We start from the raw sequence: 17,058 nt of genomic DNA on the forward strand, positions 1-17,058 counted from the left end.
TTTGACTTTGGTAGTGCTCAGTTCATGATTTTTACAATGGTAAATTCTGGTGAGAGATGGTGTATATTATCAGTTGAATTAGAGTCTCTACAGTGTACAAACAAGTCCACACTGCTCCTCCAAAGAGTATCCCACACAGAACCATTACCCTACATTTACCCCTGACTAATGCACCTCACCTACACATCCCTGAACATTACGGGCAATTTAGCATGGTCAGTTCACCCTAATCTGAACATCTTTGGACTGTGCGAGGAAACTGAAGCACCCAGGGGAAACCCACACAGACTTGGGGAGAATGTGCAAACTCCACACAGACGGTTGCCTGAGGCTGGAATCGAACCTGGGATCCTGGCACTGTGAGGCAGCAGTGCTAGCTATTTGAGCCAACATGCTGCCCTCAGTGATTGCAGAGTTTGTCATGTAAGGACTGCTCCATTGGGGTAAACAATAAAAGGAAATTGAGAAAAGTCATGGGAGCCCAAGAAAGACATTTTACAGCAAGGGTAAGTTTTCACTTTCAGGCTAGGCTGGTGAGTTGCAAGTTCTTTTCCCTCTTGTCTATAAAATCTCATGAAATGAATTTATAGCGACTGTATTAGATTGCCTCTTTGTACCCTTTTGAAATTAGACCACATTTCTCTCCCCTTTCATCCCTGTGAATTTTTTTTCTGCATCCTCTGCGTAAACTTAGTATCATACTTCATGTTACACATAGCAGGGGCCCACAGAACAATTAGGAGTAAATAACAATATCTGTGCAAATATACATCAAACTGAAAAAATAAGCAGGTGTGTACTTATAACTGTGAACACTCATTTCTCTACTTGCGTCTCTAAAGAGACCCAGAGCCTAAGTTTTCAGTGACCATCATTTGATATTGATGCCATTTTTATTTGGTTTCTTTGAGTCCTTCCTGTATGCTGGAAACAAAACTATGGATCACATGCTTGTGTATCACAGGAAGGTGTCCAATGTTTCATTTCTGAAGTGAAAATCAATGCCTTCAGTTACACAAATGTTGTACACAGCAATCTTGTGATTTGAATAATCAAAGTTCTGTGTTGAGATTCCTCCCTCCCCTAATGGAAGGTCCAATGAAGTTCAGATGGCTGAAAAGCAATTGACCTCAACCCTTGCGTGGTCAGCATTCCAGAGGAGAATAGAGAAGATGCTATGAAGACACTGAATCTCTCCTTGAAGTCTGGCAACATTGACATTAACGATTGAGTGGAGCATGGTTTCAGTCATTCAAAATGGTGAAAACGTCCGCATCAGGTTGCATCACACTTCAGTCCAAATTACTCATTGACAGGCCAGAGAAGTGATAGAAGGGAAGAAAAGGAAGTATGTCCAGCATTTCGGATCATGGTACATCAGAATGTCCTGCCCCATATACCCAAAGATCTTCAGATCTGACTCTGTCTGTTCAGTTGCAGGAAAACCATGGCTGAAATTTGTGATCCTGAGGATGCCAACCTCAAATGAAGGAATAACCAACAATTATGTGGACTGTTCTGGAGCTGACAAATCCAGTTGATTTTGTCCCACAAATGCTGGACAGCATTTTCAAACAAAAATAGAAATTCTGCCTTTGTGAATGTATATAATTTGCAGCATATTTTTACATGAAGGTGTCACAGCTGAGTGCAATCCATTCCCAACCTAACAAGTGCATTTATTATTATGATCTAGAATGAGAATATTATTTTCTTCACTCCCTACCACAAGGCACTATGTCCAGTTTTACTTTCGTTAAAGCTGAATTTACTGTAGAATTTCTTCGCGTGTTAAAAACTGGGTGTTGATGAAGGATAGTACTGGAACCAATCTTTACTCGGTTCATTTTTATTGTTATTTATAAGTAAATATGATGAGCATACAATACCGAATGCAACCCAACTGCATTTTCTGGAAGAATATTCATAAATGTACTTGTTAGACTGTTAATTTTCCCCTCTCCCTTACATACAACTAAATGCAAGTAAAATGCAATTAACAGTGAGGGTTCTCCCACTCTCAATTTGTATCATCAGTGGAACATCGCTGGAGATCCCAGAGAAACAGATCATCCCTGGGATCTTTGCAGAGGTCACAGAAGATTAGAAAGCCCCTGTGAAATTGCTGTCCAGAATTCTTTATCTTGTTTATTTTCATATGCTCTTCATATCTGTAATCTGGATCCTGGCTGGTTGTGGATGAAGGGTCCTGACTTCTGTCAGAGAATCTCTGTAACTTCACTGCTGAGAAACGCTAAAGACTTGGTGGGCCAGTTGGTTTTTGTCTGCCTTTCAATTTGGTGCATTCTAAAACAAGTTCTTAGTGAACCAATCCCCTTTCATTTCCTTTGATCTTCCTCGGGTAGAAAAGTTTGGGGGATTGGTGACAAGTGAGGCTGTTAGAGTACTTGTCCCTTTTTATAATTGGAGATCAAGAACTAACTGCAAAGAATTGTGGACGTAGGTCTGTGCCTTTGACATGATTTATTAGAACACCCTATCTGGCACTGCTGTACATGATGCACTTTTCAATAGTAAATCATTTTTAGGACTGAATTAAATATGGATAATGAAATGCTTTCGCACAGTCAGCAAATGGATTTGTCTCCTAGCCAGCAATGTTTGATTGTTATCAGCATCTGCAATCCAGAAGGCTCAGGCATATTGGTGATCAACATCTCTCAAAGAAAATGCCCTGACTTCTAGTGAAGGTTGAAGCCCATCTCATTTAAAATGCTATTAATAAATGGTGGTTAGAAGGACAGGGGGCGCACAACTAATATCAAAGGATAAGGGATAAGCGAATTGTATAAGATCATTTATTGTCAAGTAAAAGTAAGTTTGAGAAAAAAGGAAATGCTAATATTTATCTGGCAGATTTCTACAACCTCTGGACATCTCAAGTGGCTTTGCATCCAATGAAGAACTTTTTGAAGTGTGGTCACTGTTGTTAAATAGGGACCAATTACTTATTTTGGTGATTTTTTCACGCGATGCAAGTAATGCTGATGATCATTGGTTGCCCAGAAAAGATTGTTGCAAGCAATAAGAATGATTTTCTTTTTAGATTGAGATGGTATGTAAGGCTATTAAAACTACATTTTGGTCTTGGGGACTAAATTCACATGTGGGCTAAACTCAGGCAAGAGAGTGGCAGATTCCTTCCCCAGAGTGGCATTGATGGGACAGCTTTCATTTTCAATAATACAGCAGCTTTTTTCTGTTAAACTGTGGTCCTATTCAACAAGTTAAAGTCATGGCTTCTGGATCACTAATACAGTGATTTTATTGCTACATACTGGGTGTGTGTATATGCATTATTTACAAATGTAGGTGAATATTTCTTTTTGATGATTGTGGTCCCTTTTTCCCTCACTTTGAAGGGATTGTTATCATTAAATTAAAATCCCTCTGGTTTAAGTTATTTAAAGCTGTGTACAGCTGACATTGGAGAATTAGCTGGGTGGAGTTACTGAGCTGGAGAATATGAATTGATATCAGCAGCTGAATTGATATTAGCACTGTGGGCTTAATAGAATATCTGCTAATGTTAGCTTTTTCATACTGCCTGATTCAGTAACTCCTCCCTTCCAGTTTCCCTAATGTCATCTTTATCCTCTTAATTTAAACAGAGCTGTTCATACAATAAGATATCAATTTTTACAGCAGCTTCCCTTTTCACAGAAGGGTTTTATCCTAGCATACGGGCTTTTGAACAATTTTATTCATTCATGGATGTGATCATCACTGTTTAGGCCAGTGTTATTGCCCATCCCAAATTGCCATGGAGAAGATGGTGATAAGTTGCCATCCTTGGGATGCAGGGGCCTCCACAGTGCAGTAGAAAGGGATGCCACCGTTTTGACCCAGTGATAGTGATGGAATAGCATTATAGTTCCAAATCAGAGTAGTATGTGAATTGGAAGGGAACCTGCCAATGGTATTCCCATATCACCTGTTGTCCTTGACCTTCTAGAGGCCATAGAATACAAGGTGCTGTCAAAGGAATCTGCATGAATTACAGTAGTGCATTTTGCATCACTCACTGCTGCCACTGTGTGTTGATGGTGAAGGGAGTACATGTTGAAGGTGAGGGATGCAGTGTCAGCCAAGCAGGCTACTTTATCCTGAATGGTATCAAGCTGCTTATTGGAGCAGCACTCATGCAAGCCACTGGGAGTTTTTCCATCACACAGCTGACTTGTGCCTTGCCAGTGGTGGGGAGGCAAGAGGTGAGGTACCCAGTCTAGGATTCCTAGCCTCTGATGTAGCGCCATGGTGTTTATACAGTTGGTCCAGTTGGTAAACCCTCGCTGCTATTGATAGTGTGGGTGGTGGGGGGGTGGCGGTTCAGCAGTGGTGATCCCATTGAAAGATTCTTTCTTGTTGAGGCTGTTCATTGGATATATATGTTTTTACACTGCATACAAGATTGAATGGCACTGAAGCATATATGTTGCATATATAGTGGTCTGTCAAGTACTCGCATATATAACAGAACTGTTTGAAGCAAAATACTGGAGCAGAATTTTGGTAGTTTTTTTAAAAAATTCTGCATTCTCCCAGTATTCAGTATTCAATTTTGTGGCGTTATGGAGCAAAACTTCATTTTGATGACAAAATATCCCAAGTAACATGACATGGCATACTTTCCTTGGCCTACACATCCTTGTATGTTCTGAGCTGTTGGGAACTCTGGTAGATCCAATGTTCAGTGTACAGTAACAGCATTAAGCAGGTCATCATAAAAATGCTGATCTTAAATATAAACTAAGTTGATTGGCTTTTCTGGGGAAATGTTGATTGATCTAAAATTTGTTTTCCACTCAGTAGTCATTCATTTAAAAAAAGATCTGTTTGGGTCTGATCAGTGACTTGTCTGAGTTCATAGATGTTCCAACCTCAAATGATGTAGAAGACTCTCTGACTTTCTAGCTTTAAGCAATGTTCCACATTTCACACTATCTCTTTTTAACCCACTATAGCCAAGTCCACACCCAACCATCCAGTCATTTTGCATTTTGTTGGAGGTTTTCTTCTTTTTTTTTAAATAATGCTTTTGCACAAAAATTGTTGTTTTAAACAGCTCAGCTGAAGAAACTTTTCATTTATTACTTTGGTTGCATTTTGTTTCAGATTCAAAATGTGAAAAGAGGGTTTCTTTCCAAGGAGTGATGCCACTTAGTCCCACTCAGTCTGATCTCATAAGACATTAACTAGAATGTCACCCTTTGTTGATATTTTCCTCCATGTGTTTGTTGACCTTGGGAATCTACTCAGCTCTGGGTGCTCAATAGTGTTAATTAGGATAGAAATGCTTTGCTTAGCTGTATTTACTGCTGCTACATGAAACACAATTAATCAAGGTTGTTTTCTCACATATCTGTAGCACGTGATGCAATGAGTACCAAGCATCCAATGCTGAAGACTCGACCTTTGTCACAAGCATCTAGATCATCGAAGGTCAAGGCTAGAAGCTGTGCAGGTGAGAGAAGAACTGTAATTGCAGGCAATTAAGCCCTTCACACTTTGTTGATTAAAGAGACAATTTAATAATCTGACCCACATTTGTCAAAAAGAGAGTATAAAGCGAAGCTTGTAATCTCTTGGCTCGGGCTGGTGTACTCCCTGCAGTGGAAGTTGCTCGTACTGATCAGACTTTAGTTACAGGCCAGATTAAATAATTACCAGACATGAAATTGTTTCTCTGTGCGCTAATTTGGACCCACTGAAGAACCCAAATGTATAATCACCCAAAGGCTGATTCCTTCTAGCTTCCCTTGTACCTCTGTCAACCCAAACCTTCAGCAAAGAACCTTTTCTCCAGACTTTAAATAAGCCATGTTGCATGTTTGCACTTGGATGAAATAATATCCCTTTCCTAAACTAACTGAAAAGGAATATAAGCAAGAAAAAATGGTTTTCATTTGAAGCTAAATTAGCCTCCGTGCCATAAGCTTAGTAACAAGGGTTAGAGTCTCACCCTGGTTCCCACTCTTACTGCTTGATGATTGGATTCTCTTCTCGAGCTTCTCCACCCATTCTCTCTGCATCACATGCTGGCTTGTGTTGTCTTCCTGTGTTTTATTCATGCTACTAATGCCAGTCGACTTTTGAAATATTCCTCCCATGCTCGTTGACAGCTTCACGTATGCTATCTTACAAATTAGCTGTACTAAAGCCTCTTCCACACTCTGCCATTTTCTAAGAATCGCCCTACAATGCTGCTGCATCCTTTTGCTTTGTAAGCCTATATAGCCCCTCTCCCCAATCCTCCTACTCACCTACTTCAATTTAAAGACTTGTCTACAGCCTGAGTTGTTTGATTTTCCAGGATGCTGTGCCAGCTTGGTCCAAGGGAAGCTGTTCCATCACAGCAGCTACCTTCTAACCCAGAACTGGTGCCAGTGCCCCAAATGTTCAATAAAGAGGTTGCACTTCTTATAAAGTGTTCTGTGGGTGGCACAGTGGTTAGCACTGCTGTCTCACAGCGCCTGAGACCCGGGTTCAATTCCCGACTCAGGCGACTGACTGTGTGGAGTTTGCATGTTCTCCTTGTGTCTGTGTGGGTTTCCTCCAGGTGCTCTGGTTTCCTCCCACAGTCCAAAGATGTGCAGTCAGGTGAATTGGCCATGCTAAATTGCCCGTAGAGTTAGGTAAGGGGTAAATGTAGGGGTATGGGTGGGTTGCGCTTCGGCGGGTATGTGTGGACTTGTTGGGCCGAAGGGCCTGTTTCCACACTGTAAGTAATCTAAAGTAATCTAAAAAAAAGTGCTTTCTTAATGAGGTCTCTCTTGTATTGACAGTAAATTGGGCAGTCAGTTTGCCCACAGCAAGCTCCCAAGTCATGTGATGATGATCAACCTATCTGCTCTTCTGTGACATAAATTGAGAACTAAACATTGGTCACGAAAACTGGAGAAACTGAAGCCACTTCCTCCCAATCTTTTAGCCACAAATTTAACTCCTTGATTTATTTACCCTCTGCTAGTTTGTAAATTGCTCAGGTAGTAATCCCAAGATTATTACCTTGGAGGTTTTGCTTTATAAATTTACTTCCTCTCTATTCAAATTCTTTCAGTAGAACCTCCTTTCTAGAAACTAATGAGGGGAGCACTGGAATTTTTGTTTACAATTTCAAACATTTGCAATTTTTACTTCGTAAAGGCACATATTTCTATACACAATGACACCAAGTGATTTGGAGTAGAAGTGAAATAAACTGTATACAGTCTTAGCAGTGACACCTAGTGATGGGTAGCAACAGTGCTAAATAAAAATCTGCATTCAGAAATGCAGAGAACCCTTTGATAATCTCCCTGACAATTATATTCCTGTCACTTCTCAAGGGGCGTTTGCCACAGATGGGTAGTGCCTGTTGCAAAACATATTACTAATTTGATTGAATTATTTATTGTTGTTGCATGTACTAGGATGCAATGAAGTGTCGTTTGCAGGTTGATCAACATGGATCCTGAAAACAGGAACAAATAATTGGATATTAGAATTAAAGCTGTGCCAACTGTTGTGTGTTTAAGTGCAGTCAGTGGTAAAGCTGTCATTGAAAGTCAGCATGAAACATTCACTGATAATTATGCTAAAATTTCCATTGTCAGTCTTCCCCAAATTTCTATACTGAAATGTATTCAATAAAGAAGGAAGTTACATTTCTTGCTTTACGAACTTAGGACATTCCAAAGCATTTTTAAATCAATAAAATGCACTTGTAATGTAGTCACTTGCAAGGTCAGGAAATAGGGCAGGCAATTTGCCCACAGCAAGATCCCAAGGTCACCTAATGATGACCATGTCCATCTGTTCTTCTGTGATGTTGGTTGAGGGCTAAACATTGGTCAGGAAAACTAAACTTTTTTTTCCCAAAATAGTGCTATTGAGTGTTTTCTATCTACTTGGGAGAGCAAAAGATGTCAGTTGATTGTTTCATCACATGTGTTGTACCTCCAACAGTACTGCAGTCCCTCAGCAGCAGACTGTGTAAACCTAGATTTTGTTAAAATCTGCAAAGTGGGGCAAGGCCCACTCATATCTGAATCAGACATGGCTCGCGTATTACTAGGTGCTGTGTGTGAACTTTGACCAGTCAGTAGTGCAATAATACCTTACTTATCTTTCAATCAGATTAGTCCTGTATCTAAACATAAGGTTTTGTGGAGCCGAAGCCTCACTGACGCTGTACATTTGCAGTTCACTAATGCACCTCTCTTTACCTGAACCTGAGCAGAACTAGACATTCCTAACAGGATCACTTGAACAATAGCTGCAAATGTGTTGCTGGTCAAAGCACAGCAGGCCAGGCAGCATCTCAGGATGAAGGGCTTATGCTCGAAACGTCGAATTCTCTATTCCTGAGATGCTGCCTGCCTGCTGTGCTTTGACCAGCAACACATTTGCAGCTGTGATCTCCAGCATCTGCAGACCTCATTTTTTACTTGAACAATAGGTTAACATTTCTGATAGGATGTTGCCTTTTAATGAATGTCAGTAGATTAGTTGCACATTTCTTACATGATGCTTCATTTTGGATTTGCGGCATTTGTGGTTTTCTTTTAGTTGAAGAAAAACTGAAGTTTGACAGCTAAACAGAATAGATTTCTAATCAAGATAACTACTTTTTAAGCCACAATCAAAATTGTAATTCTATCGTTCTATTGGATGGGTCTTGTAATTACAATCTTGGCATTGAGAGATATATAGGATTCTCCTGCGTGCTAGAACTGAAATGCAACAGCTGACCCTGAAAGACAGGTAGCTTACATATCGCTAGGCACCAGGAGTTGAATTATTTCTCCTCAGTTCCCTTGCTTCCAAATCAGCTGCTCGTATTTGAGTGAGACATTCATAAGTAAATGTTGAATTCTTTAGCTAAAATGCTAGCTGCATGATAAACCCTTGCCTTTAATGAAGAACTTACATTGCTACCCGAATAGATATTCATGTTGCAAATTTTATTTTTCAAAATGTTCTTGTGTGGAAGCATAGGCATGTCTTTGCTTATTGCCAATCTCAGTTGTCCCAAGGAGGTGATGGTGAGCTACCCTGAACTCTTCCAATGCTTTGAACTCGCAGATTGTTTTGGTAGTGAAGTCCAGCGAGGATGAAAGAATGCCAAATTATGCCCACACCAGGATAGTGAGAGATTTGGAATTGATGGTATGCCTGGGATATCACTGTCTTGCAGATCTTAGTTGGTTGAAGTCACATGGCTGGGATTTACTCTCAAGGCTTTGAGATACTGCAGTGCATCCTCTAGATAATAAATGCATAAAGTAGCCCGAGTGAACAGTTGTGGAGGAGGATATTGAATCCTGCACTATTGCAGACTACAGCAGAAAATAACAATTAGCAAATGATGATAATGCCTCATTAGAACTGCTGGTTGATGTGACATTAAATTTTAAATCGCTCACCACATCCCACTCATAGTTGTGCATGCTACAGTCTGGTCCATTAGAGTTTTATTTGAGTATGTGGATTTGCAGATAGACGCTACAGTCTGGTATTATTTGTGGCCGATTTTTGAGAAAAGAAATGCTGCAATGTTTCTATGATTCGGTGATCAAAAGTTTCTCACTTGGCAGCTTGCATCCAGTTACGTGAATAATGTCTGGCAGATGTATTTATCAGAGGAAAGATGAAGATAATGTTGCATGTGCCTGTGTATGTTCCACCTTTCTCAGAAACCCTAAAAAAAACTCATTGAGGCAAGCTTTCATAGACCATATGATACAAGACATCAAGTGGGCAAAACTAGACAGCAAAAATAAATATACAAGGATAATACTTGTGCTTCTTCAAATGCATGTTATTGTATTAACGTGACAGATTCAGTGACCTCACAGCAACAAAATATTGCTTTGCTACAATGAGATCAAGATTGCATTTTCCAAACTAATTCTCTTGCAGCTTTTATGAAGGGATGTATTTAAAAAAAGTAATTGAAAAAGAATGTAATTGTTTTAATGTGTTCATAATTGATGTGTGTATGATATTAAATGCACTGTTATCTATGAAGTTACTGCTTATTCCCATCAATATGCTGCTTCAGTTGCACGCCGGGGAAACGTGCATTTGGCTCATCAGATTCTCAGTGTGACATATGGTTTGTTTTTCTTTAAGACAATAAATATGTCTTTAATTTCCCACCACTTTTTTGTTTAGAATTTCTCTTGCCTGCAAAGGAACGCCCTCAGACAAGTGCCATGCTCGCGAGAAGGTTGGTCATTGGAGCACTTGGTGTGAGAAGCAATCAAACCAAAGCAGAGCGAGAAGCTGAACGTAAAAAGCTGAAGGAAGCAAGGGGTAGGTAGACCCTCCACTATACGTTAGATCAGTTGCTGTGTTGAATTATTTTACACAAACCTGACTATTTCTCTATCATTTACATAAATCTATCCTCTTCACCTAATCTTGTCCCCTTCAATCTTGCGAACCATGTTTCATTTGAGCTGGTGCTTTATTCCGTCTAGTGATCAAAAAGGTTATTACATTATAAGTGTTGGTATTTTTAAAATCGTTCATCTTTGTGTGTCCTGTTCAATGGCTGTCTGTGAATTACTGTCTTGTGAATACAATGACAGATATTCCATGCCTTCAGTATAATATACAAAGGGATGCTAGAATTTAGCATAAGACCTATCACTACTGCATAACAAGATTACAGATTTTATTTACTAGGGAAAGACCTTTGCCAAATGTTAGATTTTGTTTTTGTACTTAATCTTCCTGTCCTATAAAGCACAGGTGTTCAGTCAAAATAATGTTGTCACAAGGTAGACATCTGATATTAATGGAATAGAGCAGAGTTCCAAGAATGAAACTTGAGAATGCAAAAATAAATCCTGTACAACATGGTCAAATAGTAACAATATTCATTTCTGCTCCTACTTACAAAGAATAGCCAGTTGGGCAAGTCACTAGATCTCTGGTCCAACCCAGAGAACTGGAGATATACTATATGTCAGTCAGCATTTGAAAAGATATAACATGATAAATTATTGCTTCCTTGCCCCCCTGTATCAATGGCCATATCTTTAGTTGTCAGGGCCTTAGAGCCATAGAGATGTACAGCACAAAAACAGACCCTTCGGTCCAACTTGTCCATGCTGACCAGATATCCCAACCTAATCTAGTCCCATTTCCAACACTTGGCCTATATCCCACTAAACCCTTCCTATTCAAATCCTCAACCCAGATGCCCCTTAAATGTTGCAGTTGTACTAGCTTCCACCACTTCCCCTGGCAGCTCATTCCATACACACACCACCCTCTGTGAAAAAGGTGCCCCTTAGGTCCCCTTTATATCTTTCCCCTCTCACCCTAAACCTGTGCTCTCTACTTCTGGACTCCCCCCACCCCCACCCCAGGGAAAAGACTAAATCTATTTACCCTGTCCATGTCCCTCATGATTTTAGAAACCTCTATGAGGTCACCCCTCAGCCTCCGACACTTCAGGGAAAACAGCCCCAGCCTATTCAGCCTCTCCCCATACCTCAAATCCTCCAACCCTGACAGCATTCTTGTAAATCTTTTTTGAACCCTTTCAAATTTCACAACATCTTTCCGATAGGAAGGAGACCAGAATTGCACGCAATATTCCAAAAGTGGCCTAACCAACATCCTGTACAGCCGTAATATGATCTCCCAACTCCTGTACTCAATACTCTGACCAATTAAGGAAATAATTCCAAGTATCCTATCTATCTTCACTATCCTATCTATCTGAGACTCTACTTTCAAGGAGCTATGAACCTGTACTCCAAGATCTCTTTCTTCAGCAACACTCCCTAGGAACATACCATTAAGTGTATAAGTCCTGCTAAGATTTGCTTTCCCAAAATGCAGCACCTTGCATTTATCTGAATTAAACTCCATATGCCACTCCTCGGCCCGTTGGCCCATCTGATCAAGATCCTGTTGTAGTCTGAGGTAACCCTCTGCCCTGTCCTCCAACTTTGGTGTCATCTGCCTGGGCCTTAAGCAGTGAAATTCCTTTCCTAATCCTCTCCGCTGTTCACTTTAAAGGCGTTCCATGAAATTAGCCTGTTTGACCAAGCTTTTTGGCACTGCTCCTTCTATCTGCTCCTTTGGCTCAATGTCAAATTTTATTTGATGATAAGCCTGCAAAGCAGCTTAGACCATTTCTACAATATTAAAGACACTCTGTAAATACAGTTGGTGATGTTTGAAATCTTACCTCATAAATGGGATAGAGAAGTCGATCCTTATTCGGACAGACCCAAATCAGGTAGAAAGAGAAAGACAGAGGGGAGCCCACTTCAATTTCAGATTATAAAATATCACAGAGGGTGCTGTGCAATAATAAAGAAAAGGCTAGCTGGTAATTTTGGCCAGAATGTTCACCACACGTAATCATACTTTACCGCACTTGTACAGACCCTATGAAACAATCTGACTATGAAACAAACTATGAAAAAAAACCTGACAGTTGGATGTTGGTGACCAAACCAGTCTAATCAGTGTTTGAAATGCAAGACAACAGGAAGCAGAATAGGAGAAGCATTTCCTTCCATTGTAAATGTTGATTTTTTTTTCTCACCCACCCAAAAACGTACAGACTTTCCTAATAACCTTGGCCCATTGAATCAACTTTTTCATAACCACCTCAGCAGAGTCAGTGAGATATGGTACAGTCTCACACCAGTGACTTAGCAGAAATCAGCAGCATCAGTGCAATTCAAGGATTAAAACTAAGTAAAACCTGGGTCATTTTGCTTGAGAGCTAAACTTCCTAACGTTCATTCCTTTAACCACCTCACATTTAAGTGAAATCCCATTGTTTATATTTCCCTGACGTTGGCACCTTGTAACTGCAGCAGCATACGGTGCTGCATTTCTTACTGATAATCTGAGCAAGTAAAATGGGCAAAATGGCTGCCCAGTGTATTGCACTGTTTGCGATTTAATCCTTCAACAGAGCTGTAGGCGTATAAACTCCATGTCTCTTCCAGCTATTACAGTCCACCCTATCATCCCCAAGTGTAGGAAGGAAGGGGCAATTGTCCTCAGCAATTGCATTGCCAAAGTAATCCTGAGTATTCAGAAGTACTTCCCCATCTCGCAGCTTATTTTTGAGGTTTGCTGTATTGTCTAAAGACCGCTTGTGAATGTTCATGTCGTTACTGTTTTATTATATAGCAATAGAAGCAATTCTGCTTACAAATTTCAGTGCTGATAACTAATGACAAAAATCAAGTCTTTTTGATAAAAATAATTGATTTCATGTTTATTGGGCTAGGTTTTAATTCACCACCTGATATAGAGTGCATGATGTACACACGCTTCCATGCAAAATGACGCATCTGTATGCTATGTACATATGGACACACTTGAGCTAATTTATAACCTTTATATCAAAACCATCAGAAATTTTCAATCAAATTGCCAAAGGCAAAATAAATACTTACAAAGTTTCCCTCAACTCCTGTCCTGCTGCTCAAATTTGTGTCCTTGCTGTTTCACAAGAATGCATAAGTCTGGAGTACAAATTGTTTGTAACATTCTTTTTCTTATATAAAGATCAGTAGAGCATTCATTTTGATTCAGAGACAGTAGAGGTTAGTAATTTTTTTTAAAAGAAAGGTATGTCTTGCTGAAAGCAAATAAAGCGGTTCCAGATGGAATACACTTAAGAGTACTCAAAGCGGCACGCTGGCTCAGTGGTTAGCACTGCTGCCTCACAGCGCCAGGGACCTAGGTTCGATTCCACCCTCTGACAACTTGCCTGTGTGGAATTTGCACATTCTCCCTGTGTCTGCGTGGGTTTCCTCCCACAGTCCAAAAATGTGCAGGTTAGGTGAATTGGCCATGCTAAACTGCCCGTAGTGTTAGGTGAAAGGGTAAAAGTAGGGGAATGGGTTCGGCGGGTCGGTGTGGACTTGTTGGGCCCAAGGGCTTGTTTCCACAGTGTAAGTAATCTAATCTAAATGAGAATCATAACATGGGATACTGTGATGCGATTGTTTTATAGCTGATTCGGCTCGGAAATAGTATTGTCATTGATTCGGTATTTAAGACAGGTTAAATGGATGACTTCAAGAACTGTGTGCTCGATACTTTGGGAATCCATATGATGGAGAAGGAAAGATCGGAGTTTGATAAAATGACTCAGCTCTCAGAAGCAACAATAAGTCTACGATTTTAAGAGAGCCCAAATGTTTGACGTTGGTAGTGGGTCTAATGATGTGTTTTGATGTTAAATCCTTTGATCTTGTGATAAAGACGTATAGTATATAATTAACATTTGGCAAAGGCATAAATTAGGTGTGTGATTTTAGATAATTTTTTTTGTTAAAAGGAGGTCGAATGTCATTTTGGACAGTCAACTAAAGTCATCATTTCCACGAAGGCATGTGACTTAAGTGCCTAACAGGGTTCCTCTGGTGTCATTTGGTTTGTTTCTGAAGTTGAACTTCGATGAAATATAGAGAAAAAAAGACCAAAGTGCAATAATGGATGAGTTTGGCTCAAAAAATCAAATTTTTCAGTTCAGAAGAACCGTTTTCTATCAGTAGGAGGGTAATTAGGTTATAAAGTCTGCAGCTGTGAAAGCTTTGTGTAGAAGTTTTCAACCTGTCAGAACTGAAACGAGGGTTAGGCTATCAGTATTGGCAAGAGTCAGTTAAATAAGAAATTAAAGATTTAAGATAGGTATGATATTTCACAGGGATGAGTATCTCTAAATGAAATTGGGAATACAAAGGTTGAAACATTGTTTTTGCTGCTTACATTAAGAACTTTCTAAATTCATATATATATAGAATAGTTCTGTTTTTGTTGTTTTTATACAATTATCTTTTGTTCTTTTGTTAAGAACATTGGAAGTCTCATGTGTGACTGACAGTGATCACCACAGTAACCAACTGAAAAAAAATTAGATTTATGATCTGTCAAGCCAGGTTATACTGTGTGCTGACCTGTCCAGTGTTACCATCAGCTTGCATCATAATACTCCGAAAAAAATTTGATACTATCTTCAACAAGAAGATGGTCAACTTATTGAAAGCACATAGTGGGTAGAGGGAAAATAAGCAACTTATTTGGGGAAGAAAAAGAAATGAGCAGTAGTCTTTAGTAATAGTTCTAGTAGCATTGGTGGCATCTTTAGGTAATTGATCCTGTTAAAAACAGGGTTTGCTCTAATTAAAATTAGTAAATGTACCAAAGTATTTAAAGAATGTTTTAGTGGTAGTGATGAAGCTCAAATAGAATGAACTGGGTGAATGAGACTGAGGTCTTCTAAAGTGTTGGTAGAGAGATGTTTATTGGAAACAGAGGAATCCAAATACTGGCACACTCCTTGATGTATTTAAAAGAGAAGGCAGCTTTGGCTGGGAAAAGGGACTTGATAGTCAGGTCAAAATAAATGCTAGAAACTAGTTGCAAAGAGAGAAAATTAAAGTAGATGTTGCACAAGCATCCAAACGATTGTGTGTTTCATTGCAAGGTTTAAGACCAGGGCTGAGGGAGTAAATTAGACAAAATAAATTATTTAAAGGGCTGCAAATGAGAATAGAAGAAACTGGAATAATTAGAATAGCTGTTGAAAACATTGTTTGACACTCAAATAGTGATGAAGCATCTTGGATGGATAATGAAATAATAACTAACTAGCCACTAAAAGAAGGTAGCTATTAAGCACGCACATTAAAGGTGAGGGTGCCAAAAGGAGTACAAAATGGTTATTTAAGGAATCAGCAAAACAGTTAAGATGATAAAGAGAAACGATAATCTAAAATTATCAAGGAATATATGGAATAGTCAAACATTCTGCGCAAATGCAAAAAAGCAGAATAGGGCTACAAATGATAAACTTCCAGTTAATGAGAATAAAATTCCAGAAATATTAAACATTCATCAGAGACACTAATGTGGTGGGCTGATCCTAGAAGAAATGAGCAAGCTATAATAATGTCTAAAATAAAAAGGAGGGGTGATATTTTATAAATTTATCAAACTCCAAGAAGATAAAAACCCAGTCCAAGTTCAAAAATATAAAAGAAAACAAAGTCCAGATGCTTAGCGTCCACACATGTTAAAATAAATTAGATAAAAGCAAAGTGCTAATATGTATACAACAAAAATAATAGAAAAGGGAATTCAATTCCATAACAATATCCTGAAATTGTGGACAGCTGGTGGAATAGAATGAAGTCTTTACAGGAAGCCAGATTTGAAAATGTAAACATGAAGTAACTGGGCATGTTCTTGGGTTTGTACTGGATATCAGTGGCCAGCCTATCACCAAAGATGGAAGCAGAGGTCAAGGAAGAGAAGAGTCAGAGATGGACCAAGTGAAAGTGAGAGCAGGGTGGAAGTTGGAAAGAAAATTGATAAATGTTTCCAATTCTGAATGATGATGTCATTGATGTTATGTTTCAACCAAGAGTTGGTTGTTCCAACCCAAGTTGGATTGGAACAAGGAATGTTCCATATGCCCCATAAAGAAACAGGGATAACAGACCTATGCGGATTCCCTTTTCTGAAGAAAGGCAAATTACAGGCGAAGTAGTTCAAAGTGAGGACAAGCCATTCAGCCTTTTGGACCTACTCCACCATTCAATGCAGTTATGGTAGATATGATTGTAATCTCACGTCCATATTCCCATTTACCCTGAGAATCCTTGACCGCTTGATACAAGAATCTACCCATCTCAGCATTAAAAATATTCAAGAACTCTGCTCCACCTTTTCAAGAAGAGAGTTTCAAAGACTCATGACCCTGGCTTTTGTAAAATGAGCTTGTTCTATATTATCCTAGAAGATGCAATATGCTCTCTACATTTACCCTGTCAAGACTCTTTTATGATCTTGTGTTTCAGTTAAGTTGCTTCATTGTTCCAAACTCCAGTGGAGTTAAGCCTAGCTGTCCAGCCTTTCTTCATAAGATAACTTCTTGATCCAGCTATTAGACTAAAAATCATCTCTGAAATGCGTCCAACATATTTACTTGTTTCCTTAAATAAGGTGACGAATGCTGTGTACAGTACTCCAGACACGGTCTCACCATTGCCCTGTATA

At 39.3% G+C, this 17,058-nt stretch overlaps 1 protein-coding gene across 3 annotated transcripts in view; it reads left to right on the top strand.

Annotated features, from left to right (window-relative positions):
• The window catches only part of r3hcc1l (R3H domain and coiled-coil containing 1-like), a 173,654-nt gene that overhangs the window by 140,720 nt on the left and 15,876 nt on the right, over positions 1 to 17,058 (top strand). For all 3 annotated transcript variants that reach the window (XM_060842224.1, XM_060842223.1, XM_060842225.1), the window contains 2 exons: positions 5,390 to 5,485; positions 10,180 to 10,320. In XM_060842224.1, the coding sequence (XP_060698207.1) occupies positions 5,390 to 5,485; positions 10,180 to 10,320 (237 nt within the window). The remainder of the gene's footprint in view (positions 1 to 5,389; positions 5,486 to 10,179; positions 10,321 to 17,058) is intronic.

Source organism: Hemiscyllium ocellatum, chromosome 22 (assembly GCF_020745735.1).
Source record: "Hemiscyllium ocellatum isolate sHemOce1 chromosome 22, sHemOce1.pat.X.cur, whole genome shotgun sequence".
In the NCBI taxonomy this organism is placed as follows: Eukaryota; Metazoa; Chordata; class Chondrichthyes; order Orectolobiformes; family Hemiscylliidae; genus Hemiscyllium; species Hemiscyllium ocellatum.